The 14,699-nt window shown below is 37.4% G+C and overlaps 1 protein-coding gene across 3 annotated transcripts in view; it reads right to left on the bottom strand.

The window, feature by feature from the left end:
• Nucleotides 1-1,107: 1,107 nt before the first annotated feature.
• HAO1 (hydroxyacid oxidase 1) overlaps nucleotides 1,108-14,699 on the bottom strand; it is a 63,981-nt gene continuing 50,389 nt past the window's right edge. For 2 of the 3 annotated variants that reach the window (XM_077115753.1, XM_077115734.1), the window contains exons 6-8: nucleotides 14,362-14,520; nucleotides 14,179-14,248; nucleotides 9,604-10,348 (exon numbers count right to left, since the gene is read on the bottom strand). In XM_077115753.1, the coding sequence (XP_076971868.1) occupies nucleotides 10,278-10,348; nucleotides 14,179-14,248; nucleotides 14,362-14,520 (300 nt within the window). In that variant the 3' untranslated portion in view covers nucleotides 9,604-10,277. Of the gene's footprint in view, nucleotides 1,256-9,603; nucleotides 10,349-14,178; nucleotides 14,249-14,361; nucleotides 14,521-14,699 lie in introns of those variants that run through there. The other variant, XM_077115743.1, reaches the window with a different exon arrangement.

Genomic DNA, 14,699 nt, shown 5'->3' with positions numbered 1-14,699 from the left:
AACATTTTTCTAAATTAAGATTTGGGAGAAATCTGTGGATTTCATTTAGATTGTGTTTATGTGACAACAAAGCATTTGGTCAATTTAGTGGAAAATTGGCAAATTGTGCAGTTGTGTAGACAAAAACAATAGATGATTCAATAGTTCCCTTCTCAAGTTTCTGGATTCTGGCTTTCATATGCAACAGCCTGCCCATAGTCATGAATACTTAATAGCTTCATGAATTAAATATTTTTCATAAATTCACAGTTTACTAATGTCTGACTGTTCAAATTTTTTGTTGAGATGTATTCTTTTGTCATAGATATGCATGTGGTTGGGAGTGTTAAAACAGTGAATTTTGATTTCATTCAGTGAGAAAATTGAAGAATTTTAAAAAGAACTTCTTGAGTGTTTTTAAAGTGCATTAAAAAAAACATTGCTACTTAAAACAGGAATGTTCACATGATGACACATATGGTATTAAATTAATATTATTCAGAAATTCTCTAAGACCTTGAGAGATATTGCTCACTAATATTAAAATGAGACAACACAGTTATAATATCAACTAGCAAAGGAAAATCAGAACCAAGTTTGTGACTAGGAAGTGTAAAGCTGTTGTTTACTATTACTCATAAGTTGTCAAAAAATTTCTGACCAGTTTTCTCACTGATATTAAAACCAGATAACATGGCATCAACAAATAAAGGAAAATCAGAACCAAAAATATGTCCGTGACTTGGGAAAGGCTATGTATTACATGGTAAAACACTTGTCCTGTGGACAAAGGAGACACCAAATTTCCTAAAAGAAAGCCTCCTTATCGGTGCCAGATTGCTATTTAGGATACAGTGTTTTATGCACTCTACTAGACATATTTGACAATGTCACTCTAATAACCACTGCTCATTCTTTTCAGATGTCCCAGGTACCAGTTATAATATTATATACTGTATATTTTTAATACTATTATTTTTGTTACTCATACATCATTTCTTATTATTTGAAAGCATATCAGTGTTCATTTTTAAATCTGCACTAATCAGAGTTCTCTAGGGAAATAGAACCAACAGGAGAGATCTATAAATATGAGATTTATAAAGGTGTCTCACACAAACGTGGGAATGGAAGAGTCCAAAATCCGTAGGGCAGGCTGTGAAGCTGGCGGCTCCGATGAAGGATGTGGACAAACTCCACAGGAGAGGCTCTCTGGCTGAAGAAGCAGCGAAAGAGTTTCTCTTCTTCCTTGAAAGTCCTCAAATGATTGGGTTACCTTATTGGAAGGAGACCTGCCTTAGTTGATCGCAGATGTAAGCAGCCACAGATGCAATCAACTAATGGATGATTTAATACACCAGCTTTCCGGTTTACCAACCAGCCACAAAATATCCTTGCAATAACAGTCAGGCCAGCAATTACCTGACCAGACAACTGGGCATCATCACTTGGCCAAGGTGACACCAGAACCCAACCGTCAAAGCATCATATTAATTAATGATATTACTATCCCACTTCAACGATAAAAACTCATGTGATGACTCTAAATTTAAATTAATTAAAATTAAATAAAAGAAACATCCCATTCCTTCATCACAGTATGCACATTTTAAGTGCTCAACGGCCACATATGGCTAATAGTTCCCATTTGAAAAGCACAAATGTACAACATTTTCATCATCACAGAACATTCATGCAAAAGCCCTGGTCTGGATAGTAGGTATCATTATACAAAAGGTTTGTTTCAGTGGAACAGTTGCCCAACAATTTATATAATAACCATCATCTACATTATTGGTCAAGCTAACATAGAAACATAGAGGACAATAATGTAAAGATGTATGTTATTAATAGAGATGATGCATAGGCTAGTTAGGTTGGTTTTGTATATTCAAATTAAAAATAAAACAGTGTGGTAAGCTCAAGTATGTTTTCAAATGTTAAGTCATGTACTACTTAGTTATAGTTCATCTAAAGTTATTGAAATTCCAAGATAAAGAAATATTTTTACAGACACCAGGTTGAGGGCAGGAGAGAAGTGAACATCAAGAGGTGGGAAAGCAGGTTGGTCTTGGATTTCTCCACATCAAATTCAATGCCAGATGGCAATCCAAAATGTCTACCAAATTCTTGGGAAAAGAAAATAAACCAAAAACATTGCACTCTTCCAAGGTGCCATTCAAATATAAAATAAGCAGCTTGTTTAGTATGCACAAACTCAAGGGATGCAGCTATTCTTGAAAACACAATTTGCCAATGAAATCCAGGGAACTGGGAGATGAATCAGAGTTAAGAACCAGAGAATGGAGAAACTATGAAGTCTATAGTAAGCATGAATCCATGTCACTAAAAATTAAGATTGAACAATTGGCATTATTGTTATAGAACAGAATGTTTTATACCTTGACAATAAAAGATAATAATATAGTAACTAAATTGGGAGAGAAAAAGGAAGGGTGAGTAAGTTGTCAGAGGCTAATTTCTTTTTTTTTATTGCAGTGAGTAAAGCGTCACTGTCTAAAATTCAAATATGCATATCCCATAAAATCAAAACTACTCCAATCTCTTGAAATTTTTCACATTTTTAAAAATAAATTCAACAAGTACTTTAGGCTATAATATCTGTTTGGAAAGGTGCTTTTTCTTAATTTTAAGAATTACTTCAGATTTCACTGTATCTTCTAATAATGCTAAGTACAATTAAATTGAATCTTTTATTTAACTGTGGCATTTATTGTATGATCCTATTTTAGTAAAACCATTTCTCTCTATTGCTCTAGTCTGTCCTTTATTATATATATTCACTAATTCCTGAGATGATATTCACTTATTATAAATAATAATTATTTCTACAGTGGTAAAGTGGGTGGTAAATTTTTTTAATTTTGCTGAATTGCTTGAATTCCTTAGCCATTTTTACCAAAAAGTTATATCTAAATAAATACTATAAAATAAATTACATATTGGAATTCTTATTTCTTTTGCTAATAACTATTAAGATTTTCCTTTGAACAATAAATATTTGAATGTTGCTTTACAATTCAGAATACATTCTCATATTTCACCCATGTCAAGCTCACAACCCAGTGACTAGCAAATGCTGCTGTCCTCATTTCACAGCCCAGAATCTGAGGCTCCCAAGGTTAAGCAATGATCCAAAGGCTAATTACTCAGATCTTCAGCCTCCTAATCTAGCACTTCCAGTCAAGTTGGTCTTGACTTTCATTTAGTGAGGTTATTAATGAAGCACTAATATACAAAGTAAGAGATCTTACCATAAGCAACTAGTAAGAAGTCAAGACCCCACTGTTAGAAACAGACCCAGGTGTCTGACTGCAATGGAAAGCAAATCAGCTTTAAAGTAGATGATTTAAGCAGAGACCTCAGGTAGGAAATCAGTCCATGATCTTGTCATCAGTGATGCTGAATCAAACGAGCAAACAAAACCAAAGTCATTGCTCAGTCAATCCCAGCCCTTGTTTTGGCAACATTCAGGGTAACGTGACTCTTGGTTTTTAGAAGAGTCTGGAAAGTTTTCAGTTGAACTAATGCTTATTAGCTAGTTCAGAAATTTATCAAATAAGTGGATAAAAATTAGCCTTTCTTATTACTCCCAACTAACTATAGACAAGCATATTAAAAAAGAAAGAAGATATCAATTGCTCAAGTTAGATTTGGATAAGGACAGGAAATTGCATCTTTTAAAACACAGATAGATTACATACCACATAAACATATAATAATAACCTTCTATCATTTAAGATAACATTTATATTATCTAAAATAAGCTCTCATCCTGGTGTTGTTCTATAATTGGTGTGTGACAGACTGCACCCTGCAGCAAATGTAAGTCCAGAAAACTTCCTCTGTCTTTGTATCATGAGAAACATTCAGACTTCCTTAAACAGACAAACTTTATTTTGCTGCTATGCAACCGACATGTAACACCGTCCATCAGACAGTGAATAAATTATGAATTTTACAATGAAGGGAAAAGTCTTTTCTCCCTGTTGAGAACAAGCCACAACTTCCTCTCATGCTATACTAATCCACCACAGCCTTCTAAAGCTGTTTCACAAATGCCAATGTTTGGGGGAAAATAAACAAGTAAGTGAATAGCACAGCAACGACACAAATGTAATTTGCAAACTGCACGCTAAGAAGATCCAGTACCATTCGATTCATTTGTACAAGTCTGGGAACCTGGGCTCTCAAAGCCTGATGGAGAGAAGGAAGTTTATCTCATTATTCCAGGTAGTGTGGAGTATAAGCAAGCTTAAATAAGAGAGATTCTAGCAATCGCTGTTGACAGGCACCTGAAACTGTAGCACTAGCCTAAGTGTGATTTTAGGCACCTGGGAAATACCTGTGAGGAGAAGATGCTTACTGGGCTTGAGAACTTGGGGCACGTGGGCCAATGATGGGCTATAACATTTTTAACATGACCTACTCAAGGTTCAAAATATTAAATATTTGCCACCATTGAAAATCTTCATATGAAAACGTAGATTTCTAGCTTTTCTTGAAAATTATGGAAGGAACCAAGAATTTGTATTTTTACAAAAACCAGTTGGTATCAGGTTCCCTCAGAAAAACTGGAAAGAACTCAAACCCCCAACAATGAAGAATGGATAGCTATATTCTTGTAGTGGGTTTGAGCAGAACAAAACACTGATAAGTTCAAGAACATGAAGAAACTTCACTTATGTTGAGCAAAAGAAGTAAAACACAAAATTACACAGAGCGTGATCCTCTATATATGAAATTCAAGATTGGATAAAACAAATCCACAGTGCTAGAAGTGAGAATCGGTTTAGTTCTGAAGGAGGGCTTTCTTTTGGGGACAGATGGAAATGTTCCAGATCTTGATTTGAGATATAGTCACATGGGCATAGACAAAAATTTATCCAACTGTACACTTAAATATTTTAGCACTTTGCATACCTCACTGTATGATTTTATTCCTCAATAAGAAATAAAATTCAGAAAAAGAATCAGCTAGTGAGAAATCACAGCTGATCACTTCAGGTAGGGCATGGCCTCCACCTGTAGCCCAAACCCAACCCACTGCCTCCTTCCATTATTCTCCCTGGAAAATATGACTTGATACTCCTCGCTCTAGACTAGACCAGCAGTTCTCAAAGAATGGTATCCAGACCAGCAGTATCAGCATTATCTGAGAAGGTTAGAAATGCATATTCTCAGTTCCCACCCTAGAAGCAGAATCTGTGATGGTGAGGTCCAGGAATCTGTGTTTTAACAAGCCCTATAGGACATTCTGGCATACTATATTGTGTTTGAGAATCACTGATCTTCAGCATAATGTGTATTAAATAACACAAAACAAAGGAGACTTGACATACATTAAACCACCCATTGCCCACCACCAATATTAAAATAAAAAAAACAGCAGCTCAGGAGCAGAAAAGTCAGCTGGCTTCCTCAAAGAACTCCTCTCCAATTCAAGTAATAAAATGCCCAGAAAGGAATATACAACCCATACACCCCATCCCTGTTTTAGGCAGTAAATAATTTTAGTTTTAGTATTGTTACAGCGGGACAAGAGATATTCTTACAAAAATTTATTTTAAACAATAACTTAATTTCTCTCTGATTATGAAAGTAATATACATCATAAATTATTCAGATATATTCCAATTCTGAAAAAGTAAATGTTAAGACTATATTCAAGGAAATAGCATGGCTCAGGGAGTCTTAAAAGTTATCTAAAAATTCACAAATTAAGACTGCTCATCCCCAATTTCATTGTAACTTGCAAAAAACTTACTACACAAAACACTATTTGTGGATTTCCAATTTCTGGGGAAGTTATCAACATTTTAGCAAGGCACCACTCAATCACATACCCTGATGCAACCCAAAAGAACATTCTGTGCCAATAACAAAGACATTTGTGAATCATTTTAGCGAATCAAAGAGGCATTCATTTGCACCTATTATTTGATTAATAATGATTGATAAAGCATAGAACAATACATGATATGACAAAAGTATACCCTGTTTGCATTTGGAGAAAAAATTTAAGAAGTAACTATTTACAAGGCATCAAAATTGGAAAGGAAGAAGTAAAACTATCACTGTTTGCAGACGATATGATACTATACGTCGAAAACCCGGAAAAATCCACAACAAAACTACTAGAGCTAATAAATGAGTACAGCAAAGTAGCAGGTTACAAGATCAACACTCAAAAATCTGTAGCGTTTCTATACACTAGTAATGAACGAGCTGAGGGGGAAATCAAGAAACGAATCCCATTTACAATTGCAACTAAAAGAATAAAATACCTAGGAATAAATTTAACTAAAGAGACAAAAAACCTATATAAAGAAAACTACAAAAAACTGTTAAAAGAAATCACAGAAGACCTAAACAGATGGAAGGGCATACCGTGTCCATGGATTGGAAGACTAAATATAGTTAAGATGTCAATCCTACTTAAATTGATTTACAGATTCAATGCAATACCAATCAAAATCCCAACAACTTATTTTTCAGAAATAGAAAAACCAATAAGCAAATTTATCTGGAAGGGCAGGGTGCCCCGAATTGCTAAAAACATCTTGAGGAACAAAAACGAAGCTGGAGGTCTCGCGCTGCCTGACTTTAAGGCATATTATGAAGCCACAGTGGTCAAAACAGCATGGTATTGGCATAAAGATAGATATATCGACCAATGGAATCGAATAGAGTGCTCAGATATATACCCTCTCATCTATGGACATTTGATCTTTGATAAGGCAGTCAAGCCAACTCACCTGGGACAGTCTCTTCAATAAATGGTGCCTAGAGAACTGGATATCCATATGCAAAAGAATGAAAGAAGACCCATCTCTCACACCCTATACAAAAGTTAACTCAAAATGGATCAAAGATCTAAACATTAGGTCTAAGACCATAAAACAGTTAGAGGAAAATTTTGGGAGATATCTTATGGATCTTACAACTGTAGGCGGTTTTATGGACCTTAAACCTAAAGCAAGAACACTGAAGAAGGAAATAAATAAATGGGAGCTCCTCAAAATTAAACACTTTTGTGCATCAAAGAACTTCAGCAAGAAAGTAGAAAGACAGCCTACACAATGGGAGACAATATTTGGAAATGATATATCAGATAAAGGTCTAGTATCCAGAATTTATAAAGAGATTGTTCATCTCAACAACAAAAAGACAGCCAACCCAATTACAAAATGGGAAAAAGACTTGAACAGACACCTATCAGAAGAGGAAATACAAATGGCCAAAAGGCACATGAAGAGATGCTCAATGTCCCTGGCCATTAGAGAAATGCAAATCAAAACCACAATGAGATATCATCTCACACCCACCAGAATGGCCATTATCAACAAAACAGAAAATGACAAGTGCTGGAGAGGATGCGGAGAAAGAGGCACACTTATCCACTGTTGGTGGGAATGTCAAATGGTGCAACCACTGTGGAAGGCAGTTTGGCGGTTCCTCAAAAAGCTGAATATAGAATTGCCATACGACCCAGCAATGGTATTGCTGGGAATCTACTCAAAGGACTTAAGGGCAAAGACACAAACGGACATTTGCACACCAATGTTTATAGCAGCGTTATTTACAATTGCAAAGAGATGGAAACAGCCGAAATCTCCATCAACAGAATAGTGGCTAAACAAACTGTGGTATATACATACGATGGAATACTATGCAGCTTTAAGACAGGATAAACTTATGAAGCATGTAATAACATGGATGGACCTAGAGAACATTATGCTGAGTGAGTCTAGCCAAAAACTAAAGGACAAATACTGTATGGTCCCACTGATGTGAACAGACATTTGAGAATAAATTTGGAATATGTCATTGGTAACAGAGTCCAGCAGGAGGTAGAAACAGGGTAAGATAATGGCCAATTGGAGTTGAAGGGATACAGACAGTGTAACAGGACTAGATACAAAAACTCAAAAATGGACAGCACAATAATACCTAATTGTAAAGTAATCATGTTAAAACACTGAATGAAGCTGCATCTGAGCTATAGGTTTTTGTTTTGTTTTGTTTTGTTTTGTTTTGATTTTACTATTATTACTTTTATTTTTTTCTCTATATCAACATTCTATATCTTTTTCGGTTATGTTGCTAGTTCTTCAAACCGATGCAAATGTACTAAGAAATGATGATCATGCATCTATGTGATGATGTTAAGAATTACTGATTGCATATGTAGAATGGTATGATTTCTAAATGTTGGGTTAATTTCTTTTTTTCCGTTAATTAAAAAAAAAAAAAAAAGAGAAGGGGTAATTGGAGCTGAAGGGATACAGACTGTACAACGGAACCGGATATAAAAACTCAGAAATGGACAGCACAATACTACCCAATTGTAATGCAATTATGTTAAAACACTGAATGAAGCTGCATGTGAGGTATAGGTTTTTTTTTTTTCTTTCTATTATTGTTTTAATTCTTATTCTGTTGTCTTTTTATTTCTTTTTCTAAATCGATGCAAATGAACTAAGAAATGATGAATATGCAACTATGTGATGTTATTAAGAATTACTGATTGTACATGTAGAATGGAATGATTTCTAATTGTTTTGTTAATTCTTTTTTTAATTAATAAAAAAAAGAAGTAACTATTCACGTTAAGTGATATAATTTAAGAAACATCTATATTGGTGTCTACGTTTGTACTTAGGAATGTGCTAGCATCTAAAATAAGAGAGTTCAATGAATATCCTATTTTAAGATAATCATTGTCTAACTTATTTTATTCAATGTCTCAGAGTAGTTGAACAACCAGGGAGATGGTGAAAAATCTCCAACAGAAATTACCTTGGATAACAAGTTCATCTCTGTTCCGCCAACTGCGTAGTTGGGAATATATCTAAGAGCCCTGACCCAGGACCAGCTTGATGGGTGTGCAGGTTCCACAGTCTCATGGGACCCTGTGCTTGGAAGGGGACCCCACGCGTGGCATTTAATGCTTTGCTGCACTGTCTTGAAATTCTTAAAAATTTTGTCTTTAAATCTCTGTTGTAAGCAAAGTCTGATGGGACAATGGAACATGTGTTTGGGGCAGGACTCGGAAGTGATTACATCGCCTGCTACCTCCCCACCTTCCCTACTGGGTTCTCTGCAGCTTGCCCCCCTCCCACTGCCCCTCCACGGTGACTGCTGCCACCCTCTACCCCTGGAGCAGTCTAGAGGTGAGCTCACAGAGGGTTGGGGCTGAAAAAAATGGACCGTCTGTGCCAAGTTGAGGGGTGAGGTTCCAGGTAGGCGGAAAGGTCTGTCCTCACTCTGTGTATAGTCCCTCCCCCTCAGTATCCTGTGTTCGAGGGAGGGTGGCAGTAAATAACAAACCCCATGCTAGGTCAATAGAGAAACTGCAGAAGAGCAGAAAAAGCTGTTCGTTTGTTTTTTGAACAAAGGGCCTCAAATTTTCATTTTGGTTTAGGCCCCACAAATTATATAGCCTGCCCTGCATGTGACTATAAATGGGAAAGAAGCAAAAGAGGAAGCAAAGGGGAACTAGGAGAAATAATGGGTGTGGGAGAGTGGAGCAGGGAGGTAATTAGGACTCAGAGATTAAAGCAGTTGAATTCCATATAGTTACAAATAGGCCAGATATCATGTTTTTTCAAAATTATTTCTTTATTTCTGTTAAGAAGTAATATCTATCGTAAAACATTCAGGTATATGTCAATACTGAAGATGTAAGTGGGAATCCACATTCAAAGAAGTAGCATAGCTCAGGTATTCAAAATCACAAGGTGTCTACAAAATTACAAATTATAAACACACATCCCGGTGATTTCAAGTACTGCCTTTTTGGTGGAATGAATTCAAATCTCCTATTTCCTCAGGCACTTCCAACATTTTTTACAATGTAAGAATCACCTTTTTAAAGGATATCTAAACACAATGCAGGTTAATAAACCGTGAACTCATTATCTTTATATCTCAACTTTGGATACCTACAATTTTACCAAAGGATATCTTTTGTTTCCCCGCCCTTTCGCCTGCCAGGGGGATGACATTGTCTAAACACATTTTCAGTGTTTTCTTTTTAACAGTTAATATATTTTCAGGACGCAAGTCCATTTCTTTCTAAAAGGTTCCTAGGACACCCATTGAAAAGTCAAAAGCAATGAACTAAAAGGGATTGCTATTTCATGGGAGAAGAACGACACCCTTTGTATCGAAGTGGGGAATTACAGGCTGTGGTCACCTCTGCACAGTGTCTCTTTGTCAAGAAATACATGCTGCAAAAGAAAATAATACAGATGGGAAAATATTGTGCACTGTCAGATCTTGGAAACAGCCAGAGGATTTTTCCTCACCAATGTCTTGTCGATGACTTTCACATTCGGGCACCCTGAAAAAATAATGCATACATTTCATATAAAATGAATGCAATAATAATCAGGCAGGTAATCGTTTTCCCAAGGAATGTAAAACTTGACAAATGGAAGGTTTATGATTTAAGGAAGGCTTGCCAAATCGTATGTGGCATGAGACCATTTTTATTACCTAAATAGTCCTTAACACAAAATGACTGGCACATATTTTTATTAACACAAAGAGTATATTCTTTCTGCCACATTTAATAGGGAGTCAGTGGCTGAAAGGTCTCTTTTAGGATATGTCTGTAGCAAATTAAAATGCATAGTGAGGATTCACAGAATGGCATTCTTTGCACCGAGGCGCTGTCTGTATAAACTCAGCCCAGTGCTAAGTAGACCCTTTATCTCAGGAATTCTATCTACATGGACAATCTGGATCATTGAGATGGCAGAAAAGGAAACCCTCCTTACCTTCAAAAATGGGGCAGTTTACAATCAACTCAAGGTCTTTGCTTCTAAAGGTCTAAGTCAGTTTTGAATGGCACTTAATCTATTCATTCATTCATTCGTTGAGTGTTTTCTGCATGTCAGGCACTGCTCTAGGCAGTGGGGATACTGCAGTGAAGACAACAAAGATGACTGCCTCATGGTTCTTACATTCTTGAGGGAAGACATACTACACAAAGCATCTCATTTAAAAAGTAAATTATATACTAGGTGATATATAGAAGGTAAGTGCTATGGAAAGAGAATGAAATAGGGAATGAAAACTGGAAGTATGAGTGAATGGATGAGGAAGGATTGCAATTTTAAACAGGGTGATGGTGGCAGGGGGAGGTGCTTTGAGAGAGTAAAAGTTAAGTGAAGACTTGAAGGACATGTGGGAGTTAGCCATCTGTTATCTGTAGGAAGGATACTCCAGGTAGAGGAACAGCCAATACGAAATCCCTGAGGCTGAAACCTGCCTGACATCGTTAAAGAATAGCAAGGAGGCAAGTTTGGCTGGGGTGGAATAAGTGAGGGTGGCAGGAATTGATGCTATAAAGGAAATAGGGGCCAAACCGTGTAAGGTCTTGTAGGCTCTTCTAGTTTGCCAAAGCTGCCAGAATGCAACACACCAGAGATGGATTGCCTTTTAATAAAAGGGGATTTATTTAGTTAAAAATGTTTAGTTCTTCAGAGGAAAGGCAGTTAACTTTAAACTGAGGCTCTTTCTTATGTGGGAAGGCACAGGGTGATCTCTGCTGGCCTTCTCTCCAGGCCTCTGGGTTCCAACAACTTTCCCCGGGGTGATTTCTTTCTGCATCTCCAAAGACCTGGGCTGAGCTGTGAGTGCTGAGATGAGGTATGCTGAGCTGCTTGGGCTGTGCTATGTTGAGCTCTCTCATTTAAGCATGAGCCAATTAATCAAGCATCATTCATTGCAGCAGGCACGCCTCCTAGCCCACTGCAGATGTAATCAGTGACAGATAAGCTTGACATGTGATTGGCTCATGTCCACAGCAACAAAACTAGGCACCTTCACCTGGCCAAGTTGACACCTGAACCTAACTACCACATAGACCATGCTAAGAACTTTGGTATTTTCTTTGATTAAACTGGAAACTTTTGGAGGGTTTTTATCAGAGGAGTGACAATATCTGAATTAATGTTGAAAAGATGATTCTGGTAGCCATGTTAAGAATCAACTGTAGGAGAGGTGGGTTCAGGAACATACAGGCAGAACAGCTGGGAGCCTATCATACTGTCCAAAATGAAAACAGGATCATACTGTCCAAAATGGAAACAGCCCATCATACTACTTCCCAGTCTGGGAAGTAACAGTGGAGGGGGTAGAAAAGGTCAGATATTGGTTACGTTTTGAAGATAGAACTCCCGTGGATGTCAGGGTCTGAAAGAAAAAAGAAATCAAAGGCCACTCCAGATTTTTTGGCCTAAGCATCTGGAACAATATTAGTAACATGAACTGAGATTGGCAAGACAGCAAGTGGAACAGGTTTGGTGGAGAAAGATAGTAATTTAGTTTTGGACACATGGAGTTTGAGATACCTCTTAGGCAGCCCAGTGGAAATGTTGAGTAGCTACTTAGTTATATGTGTCTAGAATTCAGAGAGTGCTCTTCACTGGAGGCAGAAGTGTGGAAGTCAAATTTAATACATCCTGAAATTATTCCATCCTCTTCCCCCCAGATCACTTCTCTCCACAGTTTCCTAGCTCAGCAGAAGACATACCTTTCCCTCTGCTCTCCAGCCCATAAAACTGCAGCAACACTTCAGTCTTCCTCTTCACCAACACCTACACCTCTAATCACTGTCACCAGCTCCTTGGACTCTATGTTCTTCATTTCATTGGTGACAGGTATTGATTTCTTTCTATTTTCATGTCCACTCTCCTTTACTCAGTGTCTCTTAGTGAATGTATCTCCCTAACACCACTCTTACATCCTCTTCCCTCCTATCAATTTTCCACACACCAGAGAGGCTGACCTTTCTACAATGAAAATCAGAATTTTCATTCATTTAACTAATCTCTGTATCAATAGATAGATATTTGTGCTCTTCATCTATACAGAATAGGGTAAACTTAATTACTTTATTTCAAATATGTGAAACCCTTATCAGACACAATTAGCATGACCTGCTTCCCTTCTTCTACATTGATGTATCATATTACCTTTACCTGGAATGGACTTTTCCCTTCTCTCAAATTATCTGAACTCTACACAGATTTCAAGGGACATCTCCATACTGAGCTCTTCCAGAGAAGCTTCCTTTTTTCCACTTTTATCCAATTCTACCTGTGCATGGTCTATAGCAGTCAATTTGCTTCTATCTTTGCCAATCTTCTAGGATTATTGTGGTGAGTATGAGTACCATAAGGGTGAACATTATATTCTTCATCTCACTTACCTAGAAAAGGGTCCTGCATTTTTCACCACCCAGAAAAGGGTCCTGCACTTAGTAAGCACTCTACAAATAAATGCTGAGTACTTATAGTTAGTTGAATGGTGGGCCCCCAAAAGACATGTCCATGTCCTAACCCTAGAACCTGTGAATGAAATTTTATTTGGAAAAAGGATCTTTGCAGATGTAATGAAGCTAAAGATTTTGAGATGAGATCATAGTGGATTATTCAGGTGGGGCTTGCATCCAATGGCAAGTATCCTTATAAGAAGCACATGGAAAGAAGAGAAAGCCATGTGAAGATATAGGCAGAGATTGAAGTTATGCAGCCACAAGCCAATGAAAGCTTGAAACCACCAGAAACTGGAAGAAGCCAGGAAAGATTCTCCTCTAAAGTTTTCAGAGGGAGTATGGTCCTGCCAACACCTTCATTTCAGACTTCCTGCTTTCACAACAGAGAGAGAAGGGTTTTCTGTTGTAAGATGCCCAGATTGCAGTATTTTTTATTGCACCACTAGGAAACTGATACAAATCTCACTAAAATACATATGTAGTTGTTCAATGGCTCAACCACGATATAGTCTCTTTGAAGGAAGGGATCCTATCTTCTTTTAACACAATCCTCAAAGCACATAGAATATATATTTGATAAATGTAATTTAAATAAAGCAGTGTTTTTCAGTTAATTTGTTCTATTATTACTACCATTAGCCTTTTATCATGATTATTCCCGGTACAAAATCATACCCAAAAGCAAAAGTAGGTGAAATATACAAAAGTGAAGCTGCTCCCATTTCAGCCAGTTCAAACACGACAGAGTGAGAAACAATACCCCCAGCCCTTCTCCCACCTTCTACGTGGCCTTAAGGGGATGGTATATACCCTCTAGGCTCCAAGAATCCTGTACTTAAAGAATGCAGGAAGAAAAGAAAGTAGTAAATGAGAATAACAAGTCTCACCACTCAGAGCCATGGCCAACCGGAATTCTTCCTTCAGTATCTCAAGGACATCTTGGACACCTTTCTCCCCCTAAGCAAGTAACAGATACAGCACTATTTGGTAAGTCAGTCTGATTTTGTTTCATGTGTTTATTTCACTGTCCAATCATTTCGGTTTATGTGTTTATTTCCTTATCCAATTACCTGGAGGGCCAAGCCCCAGATGACCGGCCTCCCCACAAACACTGCCTTGGCCCCCAGAGCCAGAGCTTTAAGAACATCAGTGCCTTTCCGCACACCCCCATCCAGGAAGACTTCCACCTTCCCTTCCACCGCCTCCACGATCTCGGGCAAGGCATCAATCTGTGGCAAGAAGATGGAAATGATTAGTAATGTTGAGCTGTCACTCAACTTGGCCTCCAAAATTCAGTGACCCATTGACTAACCCTTCAAGTGAAAAAAGCAAGGTAGGTTTGGGGTCAAGAGTAAAATTATTTTGTTCCAAAAGTGGGGCAAAATCTAGCAACTAAGAAAACAACTAA

The sequence above is a fragment of the Tamandua tetradactyla genome, chromosome 1 (genome assembly GCF_023851605.1).
Source record: "Tamandua tetradactyla isolate mTamTet1 chromosome 1, mTamTet1.pri, whole genome shotgun sequence".
In the NCBI taxonomy this organism is placed as follows: domain Eukaryota; kingdom Metazoa; phylum Chordata; class Mammalia; order Pilosa; family Myrmecophagidae; genus Tamandua; species Tamandua tetradactyla.
This window is presented reverse-complemented; position numbering and strand designations above follow the sequence as displayed.